The sequence below is a fragment of the Ambystoma mexicanum genome, chromosome 1p (genome assembly GCF_040938575.1).
Source record: "Ambystoma mexicanum isolate Mex_15411 chromosome 1p, UKY_AmexF1_1, whole genome shotgun sequence".
Lineage (NCBI taxonomy): Eukaryota > Metazoa > Chordata > Amphibia > Caudata > Ambystomatidae > Ambystoma > Ambystoma mexicanum.
This window is the reverse complement of record NC_090921.1, coordinates 749,077,117-749,104,535: the sequence shown is the minus strand read 5'-3', so window position 1 is coordinate 749,104,535 and position 27,419 is coordinate 749,077,117. Positions and strand designations below refer to the sequence as shown.

Below are 27,419 nucleotides of genomic sequence, written 5' to 3'. Positions count from 1 at the left end.
CAATATCCTTTGTCATTTCCATTAAAATCCCTGGGTGGGTCTGCACATCTTTTTTTAGAAGGTCAAACACCTTCACCAAGGAATTTAGAACAAAATTTAAAGCCGAAAGAGAGGAGTCACCATCATTTGGGTTTTGTTTCTTGTTTCCCTGTGTCATACTTCGTATTTGCACCGGTTGATCCAGTAAAATTCCATCAGACTCGACTGTGTCCCCTCTCGATACCACTGTTGAGTTTAATCTTTCTTCATGTGGTTGTATATTCTGCGCCGAACTCAACAGATGATTTGGGGTCCTTGAAAGTTCCATAACTGGGATGAGTAGTTCAGATCCACTGATCTCTGTTTGTAAGTTGGTGTTTTGATTTAAAAGTTTTAGGGAGTGTGGCATAGGTCCATTTAAAGTTTCTTGCGCAGATTTCTGAAAGTAATTATCAATAGTCCCTTTTATTTTAGTTGATGTCAGAGTAAAATCTTTCTCCTGTCTAAATGGGGTGTTCCTTGTTGAGTCCCTTAAAATTTCTCCCTCCGTTAATTTGTCCACTTGAGGTTCTTGATGAATTTGTGCCTCTATTATGTTGTTATTTCTTGTCAAGGTAATCGGAGTTTGAGAATTTACGGGATTCCCATCCTCATGCAGGGACTTTTCAATGTAGGAACCATCCCACTCTGGAGCTCTTAGATCGTCAACTTGTTGTCCACTCCCTAGATTGTATCGGGCCATTTCTTACCCCTTCGTTGACTGTGAGAATTCGGCCAGTGGAAAAATGGGGGATCAAAGGAGTAAAATCTCCCGCAGTCTCCCCCCTTTTTTTACTTTATATTGTCTGTACCAGGCCCCAACCACTTCTTTTCCGCTGTCCACTCTGGATTACCTGGGCTCCAAAATTCCTGTCAGCGGGCGGCGGATTTTCCAAGAGTAATCTCTGGGGCTCTTGTCTAAGGAGACTTATAAAGGGGCTTAGAGCTTGAGACCACTGCAGTCTAGTACTAAATGACAACGGCCTACCGCATGTAGGATATAGGATCAGGATTTCTATACTACTAGCCTTCGAATCCTCAACCCAATGCCCTTGATCAGTATCAATATCGAGCCCCAGTTGACTCACTGTCGGTGGCGGTAGCTGTGGAGCTGTGCTGAGCCAGATAGAGGGAGTTACAGTAAGCCAGCGGGTATGTACCATAGCTGCCACAACCGAGGGACGAAGAGCAGCGGGGATCATAGGGAGCACTTTTTTCAGTACTTTTAAGATGAAAATGACCGGCTTGGCAAACAGCTGTTACTTGGGTGTCCATTGATAAGGCAGATCGCGACCGCAAGGATTGCTTTCGGCTTCATAAACATCCGCGAACCAAGCTCCGGCTTACTTGCTAAAACCAGGCTGTGCTCCCGTTCACGCTTAGGTAAGCAGACGCTACTATCTCACGTTTTTCGTGTAATTATGCCCAACTTCCATACAGAATTTTGGCATTTCAACTCCGCCTTTCTTTTTTCTACACTAGGATACGTTAAGATAACTAGGCTGGAGTTAACCACACTCATTCTCTTGAATATACCGGCCTTTTGGATACTCGAAAGGTAAAATAATCCTTGTTTGTCCGTGTGTACAATCATGTAGTGTGCACTCTCCACTAAACTTTCACTTACGTCCTCTTGAACAATTGGCGTTTCTCCTCAGACTAAAAACGCCCATTTCCACAAAAGATTATGCTCGGAGACGAATTCAACAGGAACATTTTTTTTCCCCAATTATTAATCTTGACAAAAATCGCTCATGAAAACGGAAAGCATTTTCTTTCCTTTCTTTGTGTCATCAAATAGTAATTGCAAAATTAGAACTCTTTTCTTGAGAACTCCACACTGACCAAAAAAAGCTTTTTCATTAACAGATCTCGATTGAATATCCACATCATATCGACATCTGGTCTGTGCTTAACTTTTGCAAAATTTGCTCCTGTGGCTTTTGCCCGCATTTTACACATAGGTGAGCCTTCCCTCCTTGAACCGACAAAAAATTACTATATTTGTTGGAAAATCCAATCCCTTATCAACCTACAAGCTGGAAGGTAAAATGAATATGCTTCCAGAAATATTGCATGGTAAAATACCACTCTCCCTTCTCATGTACCTTGGCCTCAGTCAGTGATGATGACAATGATGTGTACCGTCAGTGGTAGTTCCTCCTCTGCAACACCGCTAATGCTTTAATTGTTTTCATCAACCACTTTTATTAAAGCTTTGTCAATATATTTGTCTCATTTGTGACATGCCTATGTCTGTTTATTTTTTAGTGGGTTCCGTGTTTTTTGTTAAAAACAATACGACGACTAAGAAGTATTCAACACCAACAAATTATCATAGTTTCTTTTTCTCCCTTTGTCCTGAAGACGGCTACATCTGCACCAACAGACAACGTTTTTGTGCATTGCCCGATTTCTTATGGTGTTATTAGCCGAAACATATGTCGACCTCCACAAAACCAACCTAAGATATCTAACAGGTTATCTATATATGATAGAACTAGTTCAACCAAACAATGTTCTACTTCTAACTATTTGATGCTGCACATCAAGTGCTCACAAAAGTCTTTGTTTTTCAGCTTGTCTTACTCTTGTCTTTCACGCACTAACCCCACTTTTGTGCCTCTGTGACTAACTATGACGATAAAGTCTTTGTTTCAGTAAGAACGTGCACCTGATTTTGTTTTTATGAATATTTTAGATGCATTTTATTATGATCAAAAATAAAACTTGTTTTTTCATCAACATTAAGTGGTTGTTCTCCCTCAACTTTTGCTTTCAAAAGTGCTATGAAAAATGTCGATACTGTTGCTTGTATTCCAAAATTTAAAACCAGTTGAACATAATTGTCATGCTCAACTCTTTTAGCACTCTTTTAGAATAAATTAGTAAGTGCTGCAGTGGTCGTTCTCCCGGTGACTGACACACCATTCATCTGTCTGTGGTTCCAAGGTCACAGGGTCACCACCTCTCTTCTTGTTGCTCTCTTAATTGCCTTATGATCCCTGAGGGTGGTGTTCCCAGAAACTGGATCTCTCCTAACGCTTATATAGCATTGATAAGGAGGCAGATGGGACTACACCCAAGTTTTTTATCTTCACCGCCGGAACTGGGAGAGGGCCAAGAGAAGGCCAGGACGACAACCCCCAAAGTGAAGGGTCAGGGGTTGGGTGGGGGGGGCAGCCCACCACCAGCACCTTGGTCTCCATTCAATTTAAGCCAATTAAGCCAATTGTGGTTCATCCAGTCCCCCACGGCTACCAGGCACCTCCAAAGGCACAACACCACCTCAGCCTGACCAAGATCTAAACGGATCAGTATCTGGGTGTCGTCAGCATACGAATACCACCTGATGCAGAAGGAGCGGATGAGACGCACAAGTGCACAGATGTAAATGTTAAATAGAATCAGAGACAGAGCGGAACCCCGCAACGGAGATGGTAGGGGGCAGATAGAAAAGGGGGCATGGAGAGGGCCCAGAGTACAATCCGCAAGGAATGAAGCAGAACAGGCCAGCACCTGCCCAGATATACCCATCTGGGCAAGACGGTACAGCAGGATAGGGTGGTCCACAGTGTCAAATGCTGCTGACAGATCTAACAAAATCACAGCAACCATCCCACCTGCGTCAACCAGCCTGGCCATGTCGTCCTGGACAGAAACCAGGACACACTCCATGCCACTGCCAGGCCTGAAGCCAGACTGGGCAGGGTCCAAGAGGTAAGAGGATTCAAGATACGTGGACAGTCAAGGAGACACTAAGGACTCCAAAAGCTTCGGAAGAAAAGGAAGAAGGGAAATGGGATGGAAATTAGAAAGCACTGACGGTCCAGTGATGGCTTCTTCAAGAGAGGAATTACCATTGCAGCTTTCAGCTCAGGCGGGACAAAGCCTGACTGGCAGGATTCATTGACAGCTATCGTGATCTCCATCACGCTAAAAGGGACTGCATCAGAAGGGGAACACAACTTGATCTTGAGGATGGCCGCAAGCACTGTTTCTTCGGAGAATCTCGGAAATGACGACCACCCTGTTGAGCAAGCTGAGTCCGTAGATGTATAGGCTACTGTAAGCCAGCTCCCATCATTTTCCCACATTTTACCTCTGACAGCACTGGGGACTAGGAAGAGGCGATAGAGTAATGTACACTAAAAAACAATTTCACCACTGGGACGAGAAAGATGCCTGCAGAGTACTTTGAGGGTCAGACATGTCCCTTTAATTATAGTCTGTTAAGCCCAATTGAGAATCCACAAAGGCAACCTGTCAAGTGGTTGCAGGTGTATAGAGGGAAAGCCAGAGAACAGCAGAGATAACAGTGAGGCCTGTGTGGGAGAGACCAGAAGGGGACCCTTTTCATGATGAGGCAGGCGTGGTGAGACCAGAGAAGGAGCCAGGAAACCGGCCGACAACCCAGAGGACCTGTGGAGCCCAGGGCGAGTTGGGCCATTAGCCTGCAATAGGTGTAGGAGCCTCCATGTTGAAAAACGATCAGCAGGAAAGAAGAGAGGACACTGTCCCTGCAGAGGCAGCAGAGTCGCCGGTGTGCGCAAAACTGGCTTTCAAGCAGGTCTCACAGAGGCTGGCCCGCCGGTCCGAGAAGCAGAAAGGAAGCAGCAGGAGGCGCCGGACAGCAATGCTGAGGACTGGGACTGGCGAGTGTCAGGGAAAGCCACTCAAAAGCTGGGGTGCTCCTACCAGGCTGCGTATAAGTAACTAAGTACAGAATTTAATGAAAACTTGGAACAAAGTAGAATTATGCATATTGAATACCGAACTGAAGAACAAGTTACTTAGCAATTGGTAATGTTCTTTCGACTGGATGTTCCTCCAACGTATTCCTCATCTTTGACATGTTAGGTCCGGCTTCGGCAAACATATCCGGCAGAGGGCCCCCTGCGTCGATGTCCCTCGAAGGCCTCAGTCAATGGTGACGTCATTGGATGGTATAAATAGCACGCACTGCACCCGTTGGCCTCATTTCTCTTTTTCTCCCCCTCCACATGTCGGCTGTTAGTACAGGCAGGCAGTAGTAAGCCTTGTTAGAACGAAAGCTATAACAGCATGGGAAATTCTACAGAGGGGTAGGATGCGAGGGCGATGAGGAATACGTTGGAGGAACATCCAGTCGAAAGAATGTTACCAGTTGGTAAGTAACTAGTTCTTCAAATGGATTGTGTCTTCCAACGTATTCCTCATCTTTGACAGACTCCCAAAGCAGTATACCAGACTGGAGGAGGGTGGAGAATTTAGAATTGCCAATTTTCACAGGCAGAATAAAATACTGCCTTACCAAAAGCGAGGTCCTGAGCATGGGAAGTATCCAAGCAATAATGCTTGGTGAACGTGTGCAACGATGACCATGTTGCAGCATCACAAATGTTTTTAATGGGTACTCCCCTTTGCAGGGCTGTGGAAGAGGCCATGCCCCTAGTAGAATGTGCCCGCAGACCCTCTGGTGGATCCTTGCCCGCCTATCTGTAACATTCTGAAATCCCAAGGATAATCCACCTTGCCAAAGTCTGTTTAGAAACCGCTTGTCCTAATTTCCGTACAGTATATCCTATAAAGAGCTTGTCGTCCACTCTCAACTTGGACATCCTAGCAATATAAAAGCTTAAAGCTCTTTTAGTGTCCAATCTATAGAGCCTTTCCTCCTCTTTACTGGGATGTTGCGGACTATAAAACGCTGGTAGAAATTGTTTTTGATTTAAATGGAAATCCGATACAACTTTAGGCAGGAAGGAGGGTTTAACGTTCAACACAACCCTGTCCTTGTGGAATACAGTAAAGGGTGGCTTGGAAGAGTGCCTGCAACTCGCTCACTTTACGTGCAGATGTTAGAGCAACCAACAGTATGGTTTTAAGGGCTAAACTCAATGGACATGTGTGCAAGGGTTCAAATGGTGCGCACATTAGGAATTTTAGAAACAGGTTAAGGTCCCAAATTGGTAACTGAAAAGTAGAAGGTGGGAACACGTTTGTGAGCCCTTTCAGAAATTGAATTATCAAAAGGTATTTTGAAGTAGGAACATTCTTCCGAAGAGCGCTTGAATATGGAAAGCGCTGCCAGATAACCCTTAATGGTCCCAATATGAAGACCTTTGTGTGCTAATGAAAGCAGAAAGGATAGCACAACCGGAGTAGAATATAGAAAAGGATCAACATGTTTTTCCCTGCACCAGTTGCAAAACATTTTCCGACGGCAACGGTACAGAGATTTTGTTGCTGGCCTTCTTGCCGAAAGCAACATTTCTATGATGTCATCCGGGAGATCCCAATTCTTGTATCTCAACCTTTCAGAAACTACACGTGAAGGTTGAGTGTGTAGACCACTGGATGGAGAACCTGACCCTTGCCTTGCGAGAGAAGATCCTCTCTTTGCGGAAGACATATCGGAAGACAGATGGACATGTCCAGAAGGTCCGGGTGCCATGTCGTCCTCGCCCAATCCAGGAAAATTAGGATCATGTGGCTTCCGAACTGTCTGAATCTCCTGGCCACTTGAGGAATGACGGGGATTGCCGGGAACGCGTATAGTAGCGCAAAATCCCAATCCACCACAAACGCGTCTCCTAGAGCTCCTCTCAGAGGAAATTCCCTTGAGCAGCACCTTTCGCACTTCTGGTTGATCGCGGTCACAAACAGATCTACTTGAGGGTTTCCCCAAAGGGTGAATATCTCTTGAAGGACTTCCTGAGCTAGTTCACACTCATGGAAGGCTGTGCTCTGCCTGCTCAGAGCGTCTGCCGTCATGTTCTCCTCCCCGGCTAGGTGAACGGCCAATAGGGAGATTCCTTCTGGAATTGCCCAGTACCAGAGCTGCATTGCTTCTCTGCACAGTGGTAGTGACCCTACACCTCCTCTTTTGTTGAGGTAATGCATGGTCACTGTGTGGTCCATCATTATCAGGATATTCTTTCCCTGTACAGAGGGCAGAAAGGCCTTCTGTGCTAGTCCAAAAGGTTGATGTGTACTTTGGACTCGGATGGAGACCAACGACCGCTGACTGTCAGATTGTTGGCGTGAGCTCCCCACTCCATGAGTGAGGCATCCGCCACTACTGTAATTTCCGGCCATGGTTGCCAAAATTGTTCTCCCTTCAGAATATTGTCCTTACAGGTCCACCACAGAAGGTCCTGTGCGATCCTGCTTGGAACCTGAAGTAGGTCCGATATTTTCCCCCGATAACTGGGACCACTGAATTCTTAGAGCCCATTGAAGAGATCTTTCTCAGGTGGGTCTCTGGCACCAGAAAAATGCAGGATGCCATGAGAGCGAGCAACCTCAAGAAATCGAAGGCCCGAAGATTCTGGGCACTGGAAGCCATCTGAAGAATGTCTTGAGCTTTCACCTTAGGTGGCAAGCACTTTCCCAAGGATGCATCTTATTCAGCCCCGATGTACTGGAGCTGTTGGGAAGGTGTCATCTGTGACTTCTTGAAATTGAGGGAGAAGCCCAGTCTGTTAAGGGAGTGGCAGGCGATTCTGAGATGATCCAAGGCTTGCTCAGGAGAACACGCCCTGATCAGCCTATCGTCCAGGTAGGGGTAGACATGAATCCCCCGCTCTCCTGAGATGCACTGCCACACTTGTGTACGAGCGCAATAGAAATAAAATACCAATACCACCACCATCAGTTTGGTTAAGACCCTGGGGCAGAGGTCAACCCAAATGGCAGGACTCGAAACTGATAGTGCAAGCCACCAACGGAAAACTTCAGGTATTTTCTGTGCTTGAGATGGATTGGCACATGAAAATAAGCATCCTGAAGGTCCAATGACACCAACCAATCCTGTAATTGGAGGGCCTGAAGGATCTTAGAAAGAATAACCATCTTGAATTTGTCCTTCCTGAGGAACTTGTTCAAGTATCTCAAATCCAAGATGGGTCTCAGTCCTCCGTCTTTCTTGGGGATCAAAACATATGGGGAATACAAACCCTTGTTCCTCTCTGCTACAGGCATTGGTTCTATAGCACCTTTCTCTAGTAGGGTTAATACTTCCTGCACAAGGAGCGGGTTTGGAAACCTCAAAGTGTTTCCCCAGTGGATTGGTGCAAGGCTGCGTTATGAATGCTAGGCCATGGGCTATTGTCTCCAGAGCCCACGCATCTGAAGTAATGGCTCGCCATTCTTCCAGATGCTGAGACTCTCTGCCCCCCACCAGTGACACATGACGCAAGCTCTCAAAGTGGTTTTGAAGTGGCTGCTGTAGCTCCTGATGGCATGGTAGCTGCAGCTGGAGGTGGCTTGTCACCGCTACCTCGTCCACCACGAGGGAACTTCTGTTGGCCTCTTTGACTGGTCATTACTCTCGCCTTTCCCTAAAGATTTGGCAGCCGCCTTTGAGGTCTGCAACCTCTCAAGGCTCTCATCAGCCTTGTTGCCAAAAAAGTGAGACCTGTCAAATGGCATGTTGAGAAGACAAGCCTGCATATCCGGTGTAAAAGTCGAATTCTGCAACCACGCAAATCTGCGCATCACGGTGCTCGTGGCCATGGACCTGCTGATGCTATCCGCAGTGTCCAATCAAGACTGAAGGGATTCGCACATGGCTTCCTTGCCATCCTTAATAATAGCCAGGAAACCACTCCTTTCATCCCATTCTGGAATATGCTCCACCAACATGGATATGCATCTCCCTTAGAGCGTACGAAAATTTTGCTAAGGCACATGTGGAGTTGGACGACCTTAGGGCCACACTTCCAGCTGAAAATATCTTTCGTGCCCATCCATCCACCCACTTGTCATCCCTATAAGGAGGGATGATGGGGCACGCTGCCTTATTTGATGTAGCCGTGGCTGCCTGGATCACCAGACTCTCTGGAGTCGGGTGTTTGGACAGATAGCCGGGGTCGCTACTGGAAGGGCGGTATTTCCTTGGACGATTTCTGGCCACATTGTTTTTGCAGAACCACATGGAATGGTAATATAGGATATGTAGGTGGACCTTGGTCTAGAATATCAGTCAGATCATCCTGAACAAACTGTACCGGGGGTCTAGCCCAGCCTAAATACTCTACCACTCTAGACATTAGTTGTCGGTATGAGAAGTCGGCCTGCTCCCCAGGTCCTGGCCTGCCAAACTCCAATTCAGGAGAAGTATCAATGCCACTGGCATTATGTAAGGTATCACAAAGATCTTCCATCTTGCTCTCCTCTGATATGAGGCAATCCGGCACATTGGGGGTTCCATACTGGAGCCCAAAAGGGGCATCCTACCCATCTGATCTTTCCTCATCCTCAAAGATGGAAGAGAGGGATTTGAAAAAAATCCTTCTTTGGCAGAGGAGTGAAAGTTTTTTCAGGAACACTCACAGGTTTTGAAGGTGCTTTGGTCTTAGCCTTTTTATGAGTTTCCTCAGGTTCTGGGGGCTGAACTGACAACCAATAGTTTTAGCATCGACGGCTTCAGCGTCGACGTCGATAATGGATGAATCGACAAGCCCCTTCAGTGGTTTTGACTTTGAGGATTCTACAGGCTTCAAAAGCAACGATGATCTCGAACGCTCACCATGTCTCGAGTGATTTTTACTCATTCGTGGCCTCTCAATGTGAATCACTCTGAACACCCGGGCTCGAGGGCCCGCGAGTGTCGGGTCGAGACCGCTCCTGGCTGGCTTCAATAGAAGGCAAGGACGGAGCCTTGCCCTGTTTTTCAAATATCTTCAGCATTTCTACGCGGAATTCTTCCCACTCTGCAGGCGGCGACTGTTTGGTGGGGCATCTTACACACTCGGGGGTTTCGCCTGACGAGGATGAAGAGGAAGGTAACCAATGGTGCTTCCTTGATCGCTTCGCCAAGGACGAGAATGGTATGAGCCACTACAGGCCCTTCATCGTTTTTTATTTTGTCGAGGAGAGGGGTCTCTCGACTCGGCAGTTGAAGCGCGATCAGGTCGGGTCTTTCGGGGTTTGGTTAGCTTCCCTACCTGCAACTTCCCCTTACGTTCTCGTAAGGCTTTTCCTGTCATAGCCTGAGATTTTTTAGCAGGAATCAGTGTCATGACCTTCACCTAGGCACCACACTACAGATCTGTGATCAACATTTTAGAGTCACACTCTTTGCACTTCGTGAATCCGGTAATAGGGGTTGTCGTCTGGAGGACGAAGACATCTTGTCGAAGGAAAACTGCGCAATTTGTAAGCTACGCAATCAATTTTCAGCGAGGTATGCTGAGTTTCCCGAGGCAAACGTGCTTGAGGAAAAAAAGAACTGAGGCCAATGGGCGCTGTGCGTGCTACTTATACCATCCAATGACGTCACCATCGATGGAAGCCTTAGAGGGAAATCGACTCAACGCCATCGATGCAGGGTGCCTTCTGCTGAATTTCTTTTCCAAAGCAGCCGAAGCTGGACCTAACGTGTCCAAGATGAGGACTACGTTGGAGGACACAATCCATTTGAAGGAATATTTTAATTAAACATATTGAATACTGAATTGAAGTACATTTTATGGGCAAAGCAAATAGCGGAAGAAAGCCAAAGGGAAAGTGCCCATGTGAAAGCAACCTATGGGAAAGTGTGCACGTGTGAGTGAGTGCCACAGAAAGGTGGGGCATAAACAAGACAACCACAAATTGAACTTTATCAATGGATACAGTGCTGCAAGGCCAAAGACTGGCAAGAGGTGTGTGGCACGTTATGGCAAGAGAAGCCATGAGAGTGTAAAACTGCACATAAAGCCAAGTGGCCAACAAAGAGAAACTAAGTGAATGTGGCTGTACACAGGCTCAAAGTAGAGAAGAGCCTGTGTGGGCTGAAGAGCCTAGGGATTGCATGGCCTGTGATGGGTGAAACGTGTGGTCAGACAACTGCGCCTAGACCAGCGTGCCCTAAATTGTGACAACCAAAGACATTGTGAAACAAACCAAGAAGAAGCACTGTAAGTGAACTCGTGATGCAATCCAGAAGGAGGGTCAGGTTGACCTAGAATTGTGATTAACTTTTGAAAAGACTGAAAATTACAAGTGGCTGAGTTAAAGTCTTGGGGAAGGGAACCTTGAGACTTAAGGAACTGCAAATGTTGTCTTGAGTATGAAGCCTCAAGACCCTTTCTTTTGACCTGTGTTGCCTGAACCCTGGGGAAGGGAACCCCAACATTGATGTTTTGGGGTAAGGAAACCGTGAGACCCGCTGAACTGCAAATGCCGTTTTGAAGACAGAGCCTCGAGACCCTTTTCTTTTGAACTGTGCTGCTTGGAACTAGGGGAAGGGAACCCTGAGGATTGTGTGGAACTGTATTGCCTTGAGCTTGAGAAAGATAATCTTGAGACTTTTATGGAACTTTCTATAACTTGGGGAAGGGGAGCTGAAAATGAAGCCAAGAGCTGGAAGAAGCTTGGAACGTTGTGTTAACCACCATTTATTTTATTATTGACATCCCTACACATTGTTTAGCTTTAGTTGGGAGGGCAAAGATAGGTTTTGGACACAGACAGACTTTTAAGTTGAACTCTTTAATTCAAACTTCCCTTAGTTTCATTCAGGTAGGGACATCCCACCTTAGTATAGGGCAAGTTAAGCCTTCTACCATCCTGACATTTGATTTAATAAATCATTTTATTTTGAACTCTAAATCTGCTGTCTGTGCTTGCTTCATGATGCTTGCACAATTGGTAGACTGACATTTTGGTGCAGCGCGTTTGGATATGTTTTCTTATTGTGGGGAAACTGGTTTGTAATGGCCCATAAATGACGGGGGAGGGTTAGGTTCAAGGTCACAAGAGAAAGAGGATACCATGTCTCCCCCAAGGGTACCCCACTCACAATCCTCAAGCACCCTCCAACGAGGTGATCCTCCCATGCTTTTCCTCCCCCAGATTCAAGATCCAAGAGTGATGACCTTTCCCTGGCCACCTGAGCAGAAGATCCCATGGGAGTAGGAGTGAGAATACCCTCAGGTTTCTCATAACACATACTTGCATCTTTCACCTACTGACATACAGAGTGTGCCCCTGCAGCAGCAAGATCAGGAGCATGGTGGCCCAGGTCGAACAAAGTGTGGTGTGGCCTGTGCTTTTCTTGCCAAGCACAGAGGCAGGGACTCTGCATGTCCCACAAGGGGCCCCCACATTTTGTGTTACACGTCTGCCTCATAGTAACCTTCAGTCTGCAGGCCCCACGTCAATTACCCATTCCATCTGACAGACTGCATCACTTGTGCTTTGTCATGGCCGTTTTGTGCTTTGTTTTCCTGTGAAGGTGTCTGTTTAACGTACCTATTGCTGATGGCAAGTTTTAAAGGCAGCTACAGAGGGAGGAGGCTGTGAAGGCTAATGGTGTGTATTCCTGCTCATTGTCAACATGACATACAATGGAGCTGCCATGCTAAAACTGGAACTGCAAAGTGGGCAGGTAAGGTGCAAAAGCAGATTTGACCAAACGCCTTTGCTTTGAGGCATTCCAGCAGGAATAAAAAGCTGTACGGTACAGACTAACACAGGTAGGGGCCAGGCTTACTTCTTTATTGAGCTTCTCAATGGTTTTATCCAGTAGACGTTTCTGCTCCTCCAGATCACATTTCATCCTTTTGAGCTGGTCCTTTTGCTTCATCTCCTCCTGGTAAGTCTCTCGCAGCTCCTGATACTCCAGGGAAAGTTTGTTCACGTTCCTTTGTGCTTCTTCCAGTCGACTCTCCAGCGTCCTCTTCAAGATGGCCATCTCCTGTTCCTGATCTGTGGCTTCACCCAGCGAATCCTCCATCAGTTTGCGCTCTGCCTAAAACAAAAAAAATACCTTAATCATTAGCAGTGAAAGGCAGATGAAACTGAACAGTACATTTCTAATACCAACAACGAACAAAATAGAACTAGCAAATAAAAGATCTTTCCACAATCGTATTTCCAATATATAGCACACATTCTGTTAACTCCCTGTCCCACCTTGCTTTTGTACTCTGTAGTGTGAAGAGAAGGCAACAAAGAGGTGTTTAGGTGTGGTGTGGCAGGGCTGGGGGAGGATGAGGCTGTGCACAGACTTGGAATTTGTACCCCATCTTATTTTATAGGATTCTCCAAAGTTCCAACTCCCCCCTTTCTACACAAGCACTGAGCCAAGGAAGAGGAGGACTGAGAGTAAAGAGGCCAACACTTGCATATCCCATTGGACATGTCCCGTTAATGAGGTCAGGCGAAGTGAGGCACTTGACCTTAATCACATACATCTGATTCCCAATAACTTCCCCCACATGGATAAACGGCAGAACATGCAAACACACTCTGAACAAGGTGGACCACGAGAAGGAACAGATCTTCCAGGGTGAAGGCGAACCCACTGGATCAAGGGACAGGGGGGTAGAGAAACCCTGAAGATCCCTGCAGGAGGTTGTTGCCTCTGGGAAATTGTGAAGGGTATGCAGAGAAAGCCAGATAGCTGACAAGAAGAACCCTTCATTGTGTTTCAAGGATGCCAGCGACCCAATCAGGTGACGGCACGGTTGGGGAGGCGAGGCGAAGCCTGTGGTAGTAACCTTGACTCGTGAATCAAAGCCACAGAAAACAGAAAAGAATGTACACAACCAGTGAGTTCGCAAAAGACATGAAAGGCCGGTTTGTGTCAAGAAAAGATGGAAGCTGCAACAGTGTATCTCCGAAATTAAGGTTGCACGTGTGCTGAGGAGACGCGAAAAAAAGGAAACCTATAGTGAACTTTAAAGTCAGCGGGAACTGTGAAGCGGTTCGGCAAAAGGAAACGGCCCACTCGAAAGTGTTAGCAAAATATTTTGTTATAAAGCGACAAAGTGAACTTACTCTGAAATATGCAAAGGTCAAGATTAACCCAGACGAAAGGGGACGTTAAAAGGTGATTGATTTAAGAGCTGATTGTGTTACGGAACTAAAAGACCAAGAGACACTTGGGCAAATACCATAAGGTAGAGCTGAAGGGAATAGTTTCTTACCTGTAACTCCATTTCTCCAGCATTGGTATCTTTCATGGATTCACATGCTTAGAATATTCCCCGTCGTCAGGCTGGGAATCCCCGGTACATTATATAGACCCTTTCCCGTAGGAAAACTTTTTCGACGCTTATGCGTCCTATCCACCTCGTTTTGTATCATGCGTGCCCGCACCGTCAGGACGTCATGATATAAATACAGGACCCGCCCCCGCGCTCCCTCAGATTTCGGCCCCCAAAGTAGTGGGGGAACAGGTTTGCATGTTCAGGGGAGGCAGGTGGGCGCATGTGAATCCATGAAAGATAAATTGCAAGAAAAAGTAAGGTAAAAATACTGTACTTAAGACTGGTGCTTCTCAGTTGGCCTTAAATAAGGTTGCTCAATCATATATAGCTCTTGCGTAAAATAATTTAAATGTCAAACAAAATATATTTCCAAATGCTACAAAGTTTTCCAAGAGAAATGTTTAATTCACATTTCTTGGTTTTATATTTCTTGATTAGTTCAAATATTACGAGGCAACTCAAAATCGATAGGTCTAATTATTCACAATAGTACATATGCCAATGCATTTCGGTCTGAGACCATCTTCAGGGCTGTACTGAAGTGAGTGTATAATCTACACAATGTTAATATCAAACATTCATCGCAATACACATAAATATAATCGATAATTCAAAATAAAGCAAAGCACATACCCCAAATAGATCCAAATAGATGTTGAACATGTAGGAGAAAAATAAATATGGAAAATATGTCAACACACGTCATATCTCTAACCAATCATAGTTGTTTACCATCTTTGTATCCCGTGCCCTGTACCTGCTAATTGTGAGTTGTCCTCTCCTGTGAATGCGTTCGTAGAACGTTTCAATATTCCTGTAAATTGTCAGAGGGGGAGTATGTATTACTATTACTATCGCTATATCCAAATATGTAACTCTTTAAGCCGAAGAGGTTAAATGGGCTCTTACCTGCACACGTATGTTTCGCGCGCGGAACCTAATTTAATACCTACGTTTGTTGACATTCACGGAACACGTACACGGATATAGAACTAAGTCACGTGTATTATTTTAACTAATTGCTTAGGCTTTGTCCACACCTCTCCTCCCCTATCCATACTAGTTAATTTCATCATTAGCAATTCACTACATACACACACCTTGTAGTCATGGCAACAGTCCCGCCCCCCTGCGCTCCCGTAGGACGGTGGGTCCCGAGGCATACAGGCGTACGTGCAGCGACAACATTGCTGCTGCTCGACGCCCCGCCCAGGTTTCCATGACTACCCTTAAAAGCATTATTGGCCGCGCGCAGTTCACTTTCGCTTGTACAGCGAGCGCGATCAGTCCCGCGCGCGAAACATACGTGTGCAGGTAAGAGCCCATTTAACCTCTTCGGCTTAAAGAGTTACATATTTGGATATAGCGATAGTAATAGTAATACATACTCCCCCTCTGACAATTTACAGGAATATTGAAACGTTCTACGAACGCATTCACAGGAGAGGACAACTCACAATTAGCAGGTACAGGGCACGGGATACAAAGATGGTAAACAACTATGATTGGTTAGAGATATGACGTGTGTTGACATATTTTCCATATTTATTTTTCTCCTACATGTTCAACATCTATTTGGATCTATTTGGGGTATGTGCTTTGCTTTATTTTGAATTATCGATTATATTTATGTGTATTGCGATGAATGTTTGATATTAACATTGTGTAGATTATACACTCACTTCAGTACAGCCCTGAAGATGGTCTCAGACCGAAATGCATTGGCATATGTACTATTGTGAATAATTAGACCTATCGATTTTGAGTTGCCTCGTAATATTTGAACTAATCAAGAAATATAAAACCAAGAAATGTGAATTAAACATTTCTCTTGGAAAACTTTGTAGCATTTGGAAATATATTTTGTTTGACATTTAAATTATTTTACGCAAGAGCTATATATGATTGAGCAACCTTATTTAAGGCCAACTGAGAAGCACCAGTCTTAAGTACGGTATTTTTACCTTACTTTTTCTTGCAATTTGTTTAGTGCGATCCGGATGCCACAGGATCACTTATAGACTGGCAGCTCCAGGTTAAAATATTACACAATTTTCCTAAATGAACTTTATTTATATTAAAGGACCCAATCACTGTGGTGCCCACCTTCACATTGTATTTCTGTAACTTGGCCTAGGCATATCCAAGGTGGAGGCACACAACCTTTAAAGAATTTTTTTTGGACTTCCTCTACAGTACCATAGTCATCAAGAAATAATGTCATTTGCGGACATTGAAGGCTTAACGACAAATAGAGCGGATACGCTAGGCTTCACAGCCGAAGAGGCGAACGAAATCCTAGGTCTCATCACCGACAGTGGATTTAGTGCAACAAGTAACAAGAAACAAGATCCAACCAGTCAAATTAAACAACTAGAACATCTGATAAGAAAGGAGATCAATCGTAAACTTCATGCGATAACACTGGGGAGATATCATATAAGTCAAAGAATACCAAGAGGCCTACGTCTACAATTGAGGCCCACTTTATGCAAGGAGAGTAAAGCTTTCGTAAAGAAATGGGAGGCTATACTAAATAAATGCTCTTTGGATCTGATTTTATTAACTATACAAGAACTGTCCAAAGACCTTAAAGATCTGGGAGAGGAGATCCTAGAAATTGAGAAGTCTTTAGTGGCTACATTGAATAGAGAAGAAGTAGATTCCATCCTGGAGGACATCAACAAAAAATTATCTGGGTACAAGACGGAATTAGAAGCCAAAAAAATCCGAAAATTCAAACGGGATACTTACGATTATCTAAAAGATGAAGTTTATACATGGATGGAAAAATATGGCCCTCCACTAAGGAAACCAAAACAAAACTTCACAAGTGAGACATCTAGCTCTGGAACCGATACTGAGAGAGAAATACAGAATCAAGAAGAAGAAGCTACACCAGGAACATCAAGTACAGCTGGCACAACAGAAACACCGAACAGAGAAAGGGAGCCTTTTTTAGGATTAGGAAGAAGAGAACAAGAAGGGGGAAAAGGAAGTCAAAAGACAAAACCGAATACGAGACAACAACAGAAGAGAACATAGTGATTAATTTGTCCTCTAGAAATCTAACTCTGTCTGAAATTAAAACATTACAAAAGGGACTCAGTTTTGTTCCTACATACGACAGCACCCTATTTGATTCTAAGATTGAACTATATAAACTGGTTCGTAAAATGAAACTGAAAGTTTTTTTCAGTGAATTAGAAGAAGAAAATCCTAGAAATACAGAAGATTCAGACTTTAAAGAATTCCGAGGTAAGAGCAATTTCATCCCTCCAATAACAGTCCCCTCGGTGGATATCTTCCAGAAACAGGTCACAAGAGACCTTGAGAAGATCAAATTCAGGCACCCGGGAAATCAGAACATGAAACCTCATGAGTTGAAACTCATTAAAAACTTATATGGAGACGACAGGATAACAATACGATCTGCTGATAAAGGAGGAGGCTTAGTTCTACTCAATACAAGCAATTATGAAGAAGAATGTTATAGACAGCTTGGGGACATCAACACTTATGCATCACTAGACGCAGATCCTACAGAGGAGATCCGGGGCAATTTGGATAAACTTTTGGAAAGAGCAGAAGAATTGGAATGGATAAATCATAATACAGAGAAATTTCTGACTAATACTCATCCGAAAATACCACATTTTTATACTCTTCCGAAGATACATAAGGATACACAGAAACCCCCGGGAAGACCTATAGTAGCCGGAATTAACAGCATCCTCGAACCACTCGGTAAATACATTGACTATTTTTTACAACCTTTGATTCAAAAAACAAGTTCCTATATTAAAGACTCTACTCATTTCCTACAACACCTAAGAACCGTTCCATTCAACAACAACAATATCTGCTTCACGGTAGACGTCAAAAGCGTATACACATCGATTCCCCATGACTTGGGCAGAGAAGCGGTGGAGTGGATGCTCCTGAGGGAAGGAGAAATAGCTGCACAAAAAGAGTTCATCATGGGACTGTTGGAATTCATTAGTAACAATTCATACTTCCAATTTAAAGACGAATTTTACCTACAGGTTGCAGGCACTGCCATGGGAGCAACCATGGCCCCTTCATATGCTAACTCCTTCATGCACAAGTTCGAAACAGAACATGTCCTGACAAACAACTTATGGAATCAAGACCTTATCACCTGGATCCGGTACATAGATGACATTTTCGGCATCTGGAAGAACACAGAATCACACCTATTAGAATTTTTTGGATACATCAACAACATAGACCCACGGATACAGTTCACATACGAATATTCACGTGAATCCATTCATTTTCTAGACGTTGAGATCACTGTCACAGAAACAGAATATCAAACTACTATCTATCGGAAAAGCACAGATAGGAACAGTTTGTTACACAGACTTAGTTTTCATCAACCCAGTCTGATCAAGAATTTACCTTACAGTCAATTGCTTCGAGTGAAAAGGATTGTGAGCAACCAGAGTGAATACGAAAGAGCTGTAAAAGAGATGGGTAAGAAATTTCTGGCCCGCGGTTATTCAACAGAGGAAGTCACATTAGCAGAAATACGCACGGTTACACAGGATAGAGAAGAACTACTCAAACCCAAAATACACAAACAGGATATCTGTCCCCCACTGGTGTTTGTATCGAAATATTCACGCCAAAGCAATCGGATCAAGTCAATCAAAGAAAAATTGGAACACTGTAACATGTGACAAGAGGGTAGAACACCTATTTAAAGAACCCCCTACATTTGCTTACCAGAGAAGTTCCAATTTGAAAGACAGATTAGTCCATACCAGACCCCCACAAAAGAAGAGAAGCACAGACCGCATAGGTACATTTCCATGCCTCAACTGCAGCAACTGTGGATATATCATGAAAGGACAAACCATAAATCATCCATATACTGGAGAAAAAATTAAACTGAAATGCTATGCCACATATGACACGGCAGGAATCATATATGGAATTAAATGTCCTTGTGGTTTATACTACGTCGGACAAACACAACGTACAGCAAAGATCAGGTGGAATGAACACAGATCTTGTATCAGGAACAAGACTGCAAGCTCTGCAGTAGCAAGACACTGGCAGAGTAAACAACACAATCTGGCACAGATCAAATTTGTAGTCCTGGAAAAGGTCCAAAGAAGAGAAAGACATGAGGATCTACAAAAAAGAATTGATCAACGAGAAACGTTCTGGATAGACAGACTAGGTTCCCTTACACCGAAGGGAATCAATGAAGAGATTAATTATATGTGTTTTCTCTAAAAAAGCTAGATTCACGGTTTTTTCAGGAATATGGTTTTCATTTATTTTCCTGGGTGGAGAAGCGTTATGGACTCAGATCCAGACACAACTGAGGACACATTGTAAATGTGTGATTGAACTTGATGATGTATTTTGGTATTCTTGTACTTACATGAACATGCACTAATTGCACATTATGATACAGTTTAAAATATATTTAGAATTGCATAGATGGGTCACATGATCCACTCCATATAACCAGGTTCTAACCTAATTTAATACCTACGTTTGTTGACATTCACGGAACACATACACGGATATAGAACTAAGTCACGTGTATTATTTTAACTAATTGCTTAGGCTTTGTCCACACCTCTCCTCCCCTATCCATACTAGTTAATTTCATCATTAGCAATTCACTACATACACACACCTTGTAGTCATGGCAACAGTCCCGCCCCCCTGCGCTCCCGTAGGACGGTGGGTCCCGAGGCATACAGGCGTACGTGCAGCGACAACATTGCTGCTGCTCGACGCCCCGCCCAGGTTTCCATGACTACCCTTAAAAGCATTATTGGCCGAGCGCAGTTCACTATCGCTTGTACAGCGAGCGCGATCAGTCCCGCGCGCGAAACATACGTGTGCAGGTAAGAGCCCATTTAACCTCTTCGGCTTAAAGAGTTACATATTTGGATATAGCGATAGTAATAGTAATACATACTCCCCCTCTGACAATTTACAGGAATATTGAAACGTTCTACGAACGCATTCACAGGAGAGGACAACTCACAATTAGCAGGTACAGGGCACGGGATACAAAGATGGTAAACAACTATGATTGGTTAGAGATATGACGTGTGTTGACATATTTTCCATATTTATTTTTCTCCTACATGTTCAACATCTATTTGGATCTATTTGGGGTATGTGCTTTGCTTTATTTTGAATTATTGATTATATTTATGTGTATTGCGATGAATGTTTGATATTAACATTGTGTAGATTATACACTCACTTCAGTACAGCCCTGAAGATGGTCTCAGACCGAAATGCATTGGCATATGTACTATTGTGAATAATTAGACCTATCGATTTTGAGTTGCCTCGTAATATTTGAACTAATCAAGAAATATAAAACCAAGAAATGTGAATTAAACATTTCTCTTGGAAAACTTTGTAGCATTTGGAAATATATTTTGTTTGACATTTAAATTATTTTACGCAAGAGCTATATATGATTGAGCAACCTTATTTAAGGCCAACTGAGAAGCACCAGTCTTAAGTACGGTATTTTTACCTTACTTTTTCTTGCAATTTGTTTAGTGCGATCCAGATGCCACAGGATCACTTATAGACTGGCAGCTCTGGGGTTAAAATATTACACAATTTTCCTAAATGAACTTTATTTATATTGAAGGACCCAACCACTGTGGTGCCCACCTTCACATTGTAATCCATGAAAGATACCAATGCTGGAGAAATGGAGTTACAGGTAAGAAACTATTCCCTTCTCCAGCATTGGATCTTTCATGGATTCACATGCTTAGAATAGATTACATAGCAGTACACCCCCAAGAGAGGAGGCGTGCATGCAAACCCATATACTTTCTTCGCAAAGCCCGTTCCCTATGATCATGTATACATTAGTAGTCGTTAACATAGGAAAACGCACCGCATACAGTCATAAATTCCACAGGATGCAACCCCTCAATCGGGGCTTACCTTATTGGAATAGGTGTCGGAGCACCGCCTGTCCCATCCGGGTATCTTCTGCATGTTGCTGCGACAGGCAGTAATGGCGGGTAAAGGTGTGTGTAGCCGCCCAGGTAGCCGCCATGCAGATGTCCCCCAGAGGGACTCCGGCCCACAGTGCCGTCGACGATGCCGCTGCTCTAGTTGAATGAGCCCTTGGCCGTCGTAGAAGAGGCTTCCCTGCCCTGGAATGGCAGTACGAAATGGTAGATGACACCCATCTTGACAGTCCTTGCTTCGAAATGGCTTTTCCTCTAGCACCCAAACCATAGGCCACGAACAGTTGTCTCGTTTCTCTGAATGGTTGCGTACGATGAAGATAAAACTTGAGAGCCCTTTTTACATCCAATGTGTGTAACGTGCGCTCCGCTCCCGTGCATGGCTCCGGAAAAAACGTAGGCAACACAATAGAGGAGTGTTTATGGAACACCGAAGGAGCTTTCGGTATGAACTGTGGGTTAGTGGCAAGGGCTACCTTGTTCTTGAAAAATCGTAAGTATGGTGGGTCTACCATTAGAGCCTGAACTTCTGAAATACGTCTGGCTGAAGTGATGGCCACCAGGAGGCCAATTTCCACGAAAAAAACTTTAGAGACGATGATGACATTGGCTCAAAAGGAGGCTTCATAAGAGACGTTAAGACCAGATTGAGGCTCCACTCCGGCGGAAATTTCTTCTCTGGAGGGAAACTCCGAAAGAGGCCTTTAAGGAAGTGCTTAATCAGGCAGTCGCTGAACAATGGTGCCGAATGCCGTCGACGAGTAAACCTGGAAATGGCGGCCAGGTGTACTTTTATTGACGATACCGATAGGCCCTTTTGAGCTAAGAACAGCAAGTATGGAAGGAGCTGTTCCGGCTTAATCGATTGCGGGGCCAAACCTGGTTGATCCTCACACCACTGACAGAAACTTCTCCATTTGTACGTGTATGAGGCGTTTGTGGAAGGAGCTCTTGCCGCTTGCAGGATACGCCGACAGTCCTCCGGCATCGTTAGCCGACCGAATTCGGCGAAGTCAGGAGCCAGGCCGTCAATTTGAGGCTGTCCGGGTCGTGATGCCAAACAGCACCTTCCTGTCGAGACAGAAGGTCGGGGGTCTTCTGGAATCTCATCGGTTCTGCCACCGCTAAGTGTAGCAGGTCTGAAAACCACACCTGTCTGGCCCAGTACGGGGCCACCAGAATTACCCAACATGGGTACCTGAGGATCCATTGCAACGTCCTCCGGACCAGTGGAAATGAAGGGAATGCATACAGGAATTTGTTCGACCATGGGAAGGAGAACGCATCCCCCAGTGAGCCTTGCTGAGGCCATCTGCTTGCGTATTGATGACATTTCGTGTTGTTCTTCGTCGCGAACAAATCTATGGAAGGATGTCCCAATTTTTTGAATACTTGCTGTAGTTGTTGGTCGTTCAGCACCCATTCGTGAACTTCGTTCATTTCTCTGCTGAGGGCATCGGCTTCCACATTTCTCACGCCTGGCAGGTGGAACGCCAAGATTTGCATGTTGTGTTGTAGGGCCCAATGCCAGATTTTCTGTGCCTCCGTCGATAGGGACCTGGAACGTGTCCCTCCTTGCTTCCTCAAGTAGAACATCGCAGTGGTGTTGTCCGTCATGACACGCACCACCGAGTCCCTCAGTTGAGGAAGAAAAGATTTCAGAGCCCATCGCACTGCTCTCAGTTCTAGCAGGTTGATATGCAGGGAGGACTCCTGCAACGACCACTGGCCTTGTACCTGTAACGTATCCAGATGAGCTCCCCATCCGCTCAGCGATGCATCCGTCACCACCGTCTTTTGGAACTCCGGTTCCAGTAGAGGCATTCCCTTCGTTAGATGAGTAGACACTTTCCACCAGCAGAGTGCTTGTACTAGTTGTTCGTCGACGACCAGTCTGTCGGACCAGCGACCTCGGCTCTGCGCCCAACGGTCCGCTAGAAATTCCTGGCAAGGCCTCATAAACAGACGGCAGTTGTTTATCAACGGAATCCAGGACGACATGGTCCCTAGCAGGGACATGTATTTGCGCACCGACACCCTGGTACCGCATCTCCATTCCGACGCCTTGCTTTTCAGTTTCTGAATTCTTTCGCTGGATGTTCTCACCAGGCTTGTGTGTGTATGAAACTCCGCTCCTAGAAAGACCAAGGTCCTCAAAGGCTCCACGGAGGACTTGTTGAAGTTTATTGCAAAGCCCAGTTCCTGTAAGAGGGACATTGTGGCCCATAGACTGTTTCGTGTTTGTTCCCTGGACGAACCTCTGACCAGCCATTCGTCCAGATATGGATAGACATGGTGACCATCCTTCCTTAAATGGGCCGCTATAGGGGCCAAGCACTTGGTGAACGTCCTGGGGGAGGACTTGAGCCCGAACGGGAGGACCTTGAACTGAAAATGCTTTCTCCAGACGACGAACCTTAAATATCTCCTGTGTCGCGGGCGTATTGGGATGTGAAAATAGGCGTCTTGAAGGTCTAGAGACGACAGATAGTCCATGGGTTGCACCGACCTGATAACCTCCTGGAGCTTTAGCATTTTGAATTTTTGGCTCTTTAGCCATTTGTTGAGTACCCTCAGGTCGAGAATGGGCCTCCATTTTCCGTTTGGCTTCTTGACAACAAAGAACCAGGAATAAACCCCGTGTCCTTCCTGTGCCACAGGAACTCTCTCTACCGCTCCTTTTCGCAACATAAGCGCCGCCTCTTGTCGTAGGATTCGGAGGTGGGGCTGGGTCGAAAATACAGGCGGAAGACGTGGAGGCTTGTCTTTGAATTGTAGCGCATGACCCATGCGAATCGTGTCTAGAACCCATCGATCTGTGGTGATGCATTTCCATTGGTCGAAGTGATGAGAGACTCGTCCCCCCAGGACGTTCCGAAGGCCGTCATTGGTTGCCGGTTTGCTTGTTCTTCGTCGACGATGGACCCGAGCCTCGCCGCCTGGAAGCTTGATAGTCTCTGCTTCTACGTGCCGACTGGGACGCTCGTCTGAACCCTTGTGAAGAGTACGAGGGCCTGTTAAATCCACGATCCCTCGAGGCTCCAAAGCGGGAGTTTCCAGAAGCACCCCTAAAGGGGCGAAAAGAGCGAAAGTTTCTACCCGTTTGGAGGGCGCCGAGGGACCTAGCAGTAACCGTGTCTTCTTTCATCCCCTTCAACGCTTCATCAACCTTTTCGCCAAACAGGTGTTCCCCTTCACATGGCATGTCAAGGACTTTGTACTGGACTTCAGGACGGAAAGTAGTACATTTGAGCCACGCTTGTCGACGAAGTACTACTCTATGGTTGATTTGTTTGAAGCCAGACTCTGCTAGGTCAACTGCAATATTAATTGCATGGTTCGAGGCTTCTTCGCCATCCCGCACCAGTAACATGGCTGCTTTCCGGTGTTCGTCTGGCAGATGTTCTAGGATAGGGGCTAGTTTGTGCCACATTTCTCTATCATATCGTGACACGATCGCTAAGGAATTGGCTGCTCTTACCGTCGTCGCACCGACCGAGAGCACCTTTTTTCCAAAGGCGTCCTGTCTCCTAGCCTCGCTTTCTGGTGGAGTTGAACATTTTTGCTGTACCCTGGCCTTCCTAGCCGCTGCCGCCGACACCACCGAGTCAGCCAGAGGTTGTGATGTTAGACATTTTTGAGTGGACTCCGGAGCTTTAAACTTTTTCTCAATCCGTCCCTTTATAGCTGGCTCCGAGAACGGATGGCGCATCGTCTTGAGACCTTCTTGCCACACGTGGTCCAAAATTGGGATGGCAAATACCGATTTCCTCCTTTGACCCATATGGTCAAAAAGGAAACAGTCTTTCTTCTGCTCCTCAGGAATCAAGCCGAACTCGGAACAAGCTTTTCCCATCATTGCATGGAAGGCTCCGACATCATCCGGAGGAGATGGCTGTGTCTGGCTCCTCGTAGACTCTACCTCTACATCCGAATTCCATGTTGGGTCCCTCAACGGTGAAAGGGAGATGTCTGACCCTGAGTCACCCAGTATAGAATCGGACTCTGATAACTCACCCTCCTCCTGCACTCGAGGACGATCTTTTACCTCCTGGGGAGCCGATGTGTTTTTAGTCGTCGAGCGAGCCGCACAAGTTTGCTCGTCGACGGAAGGTACAGAAAAAAGTGACGATGAAGTCCCGGGTTGAGGGATCTGCGTATCCAGTCGCTGCAGGAGCTTCTGAAGAGTATTAAGCACATCCAGAGACAAAACTGTCTGGGGGGTCAGTAATGTTGATGATATAGGCACCATACCCCCACTCGCACTCATCGTCGTCGACGTGGAAGGCCGTAAGCCTAAATCCGATGGCTGCAGAACCGTGCCACCTTCTCCTTCCACCGAGCAGGCCGTGTCTGGCTGCAGTAAGACTTCAGGGGGGATCGGGTCATAGATCTCTGGCAGCCAAGCCATAGACTGAGTCTCCGTCGACGAAGGAATCCCAACCGCTGCTGCCTGAACAGTAATAGGCATCGTCAATGACACCGAGGTCGACGAGCAAGTAGTCGTCGTCGAGCCCTTAGACTTCGTCGCCGATTTCGATACCGACTTCCCGGCTGAAGCATCTCGACTCATGGAAGACCTGGGACGGTCCCCTGAGGAGGATTTTGACAGCGCTTGCCTCTCCGTCATAGATGATGAGGAGGAGGAGGGCTTTTTATGTGATGAGGAAGACCCAGCATGCTTCCCCTTATGCTTGTCCTCAGCGCGGTTTTCTGCTGGCCGTACCTTTTTTGATGGGGGTTCCGACTTGCTCCTGGAGGCCGTGGAGCCAACTTCCGAAGCCGGGTAGGCACCCGCTCCGTCATTAAGCCAGTCGACCAGCCTTCTTTTACGGTCCTTAAGGGTTTTTTGGGAGAAACCCTGGCATATCTCACATGTATCCGCCGTGTGGTGCGGGTGTAGACAGTAGATAAAATCCATGTGGGCATCTCCTTCATAAACTTTTTTGAGGCCACATGTCGCACAAGGGCGAAATAACGCTTTTCCAGACATAATTCTCCAGAATTTGAACGTCGCCGAAGTGAAACAGAAGAAACAACCTAGTTTCCACTAGCAGTAATCACGAGGATCCCACTACTTTGAAAGACGGTTGAAGGGAGCGCGGGGGCGGGTCCTGTATTTATATCATGACGTCCTGACGGTGCGGGCACGTATGATACAAAACGAGGTGGATAGGACGCATAAGCGTCGAAAAAGTTTTCCTACGGGAAAGGGTCTATATAATGTACCGGGGATTCCCAGCCTGACGACGGGGAATATTTTAAGCATGTGAATCCATGAAAGATCCAATGCTGGAGGTCTATGGAAAAAGCCTTGCACATTCAAAAGTCTTTGACATAAGTGCAAGTTCTCAGCCCAAATAATGCTTGGGGAAGGGAAGCCTTGCAAGTGCTGTGATTTTGTGGTTCAGGCCCGGCAGAGGGAGATCTACGTAGAATCAGGTACTTTTGTTGAGAGGTCCAAGTCCGATTGAGGGAAACTGAGGATACGCCGCCCCGGATAGAGCCGCGGCATGCATCGAGCCCACATGAATCCGGAGACGCTGGACTGTCTGGCGGCGTGTCCGCCCGACGTGCCATGTCCGTCCTTTTGCTTACAGCAAAGCAAGGGGAGACCGCTGCTGGCAGCCGCGGCGGAGCCACGAGAGAAACCGCTGCCGACAGCCACGGCGGAGCCGCGATACACCTACCTGGTTTTCGCCCTGGCCCGGGGGAGGGGGAGCGGTGCTCACGGACGCACCGAGAAGCGGAAGGGCAACGACCGACTTGCCGCCCCGTGCTCTTCCTGACGGTGCCGGGACTGCCCGTGGCTGGAGGAGGACGCCCAGCATCCGGATGCACCCCTACACAGCGCGGCCGCGGTCACATGGCCAACGCGAACGCCCACCACCACAAGAGGGATGTGAATGGCGACGCCCCAGGATGGCAACCCTTAAGGGGGGCGGGACAACCCCTCGTGAACCAATGAGAAAGGGGAGAGTCTGGGCACTCTGTGATTGGAGGGGGCTTGAACCCTCCTGTTGTGATAAAAGTGCGCCAAACCAGACTAATGGGTTGCTCTCATTCCACAGGACACGGAGAAGAGAGAGGAGGGAGAACCAGAGTGGTGGGCCTATCCGGACACCTCGAGATAGGACCAAGCCAGGATTAACGCCAGTATATTACGGAAGGCCAAGACACCGGTGAAGCTAACCGGGAGGACTTGATAGTTTTTTTTTTCTTTAAACAAACCGCTGCCTTTAAACAGTGAATAAATATTGTTTCAACATCCATCTGTTTCCGGGTATAATTCCACAGAGACCTACGTGAACTTTTGTTGAACTGTGAAAGAACTTTTGGTTAACTTAAGTGACTTTAACATGGAAGGACTCGACCCACTTTTTTAAATGCCTTTCCTTTTTTAAACCTGAGCCAGAGTGTCATCCTCTCTTTGGGGACC

General features: G+C 46.0%; 1 protein-coding gene across 3 annotated transcripts in view; it reads right to left on the bottom strand.

The window, feature by feature from the left end:
* Positions 1-27,419, bottom strand: part of CGN (cingulin) — a 2,193,661-nt gene that overhangs the window by 924,857 nt on the left and 1,241,385 nt on the right. For all 3 annotated transcript variants that reach the window (XM_069650469.1, XM_069650484.1, XM_069650476.1), the window contains exon 13: positions 12,482-12,739. In XM_069650469.1, the coding sequence (XP_069506570.1) occupies positions 12,482-12,739 (258 nt within the window). The remainder of the gene's footprint in view (positions 1-12,481; positions 12,740-27,419) is intronic.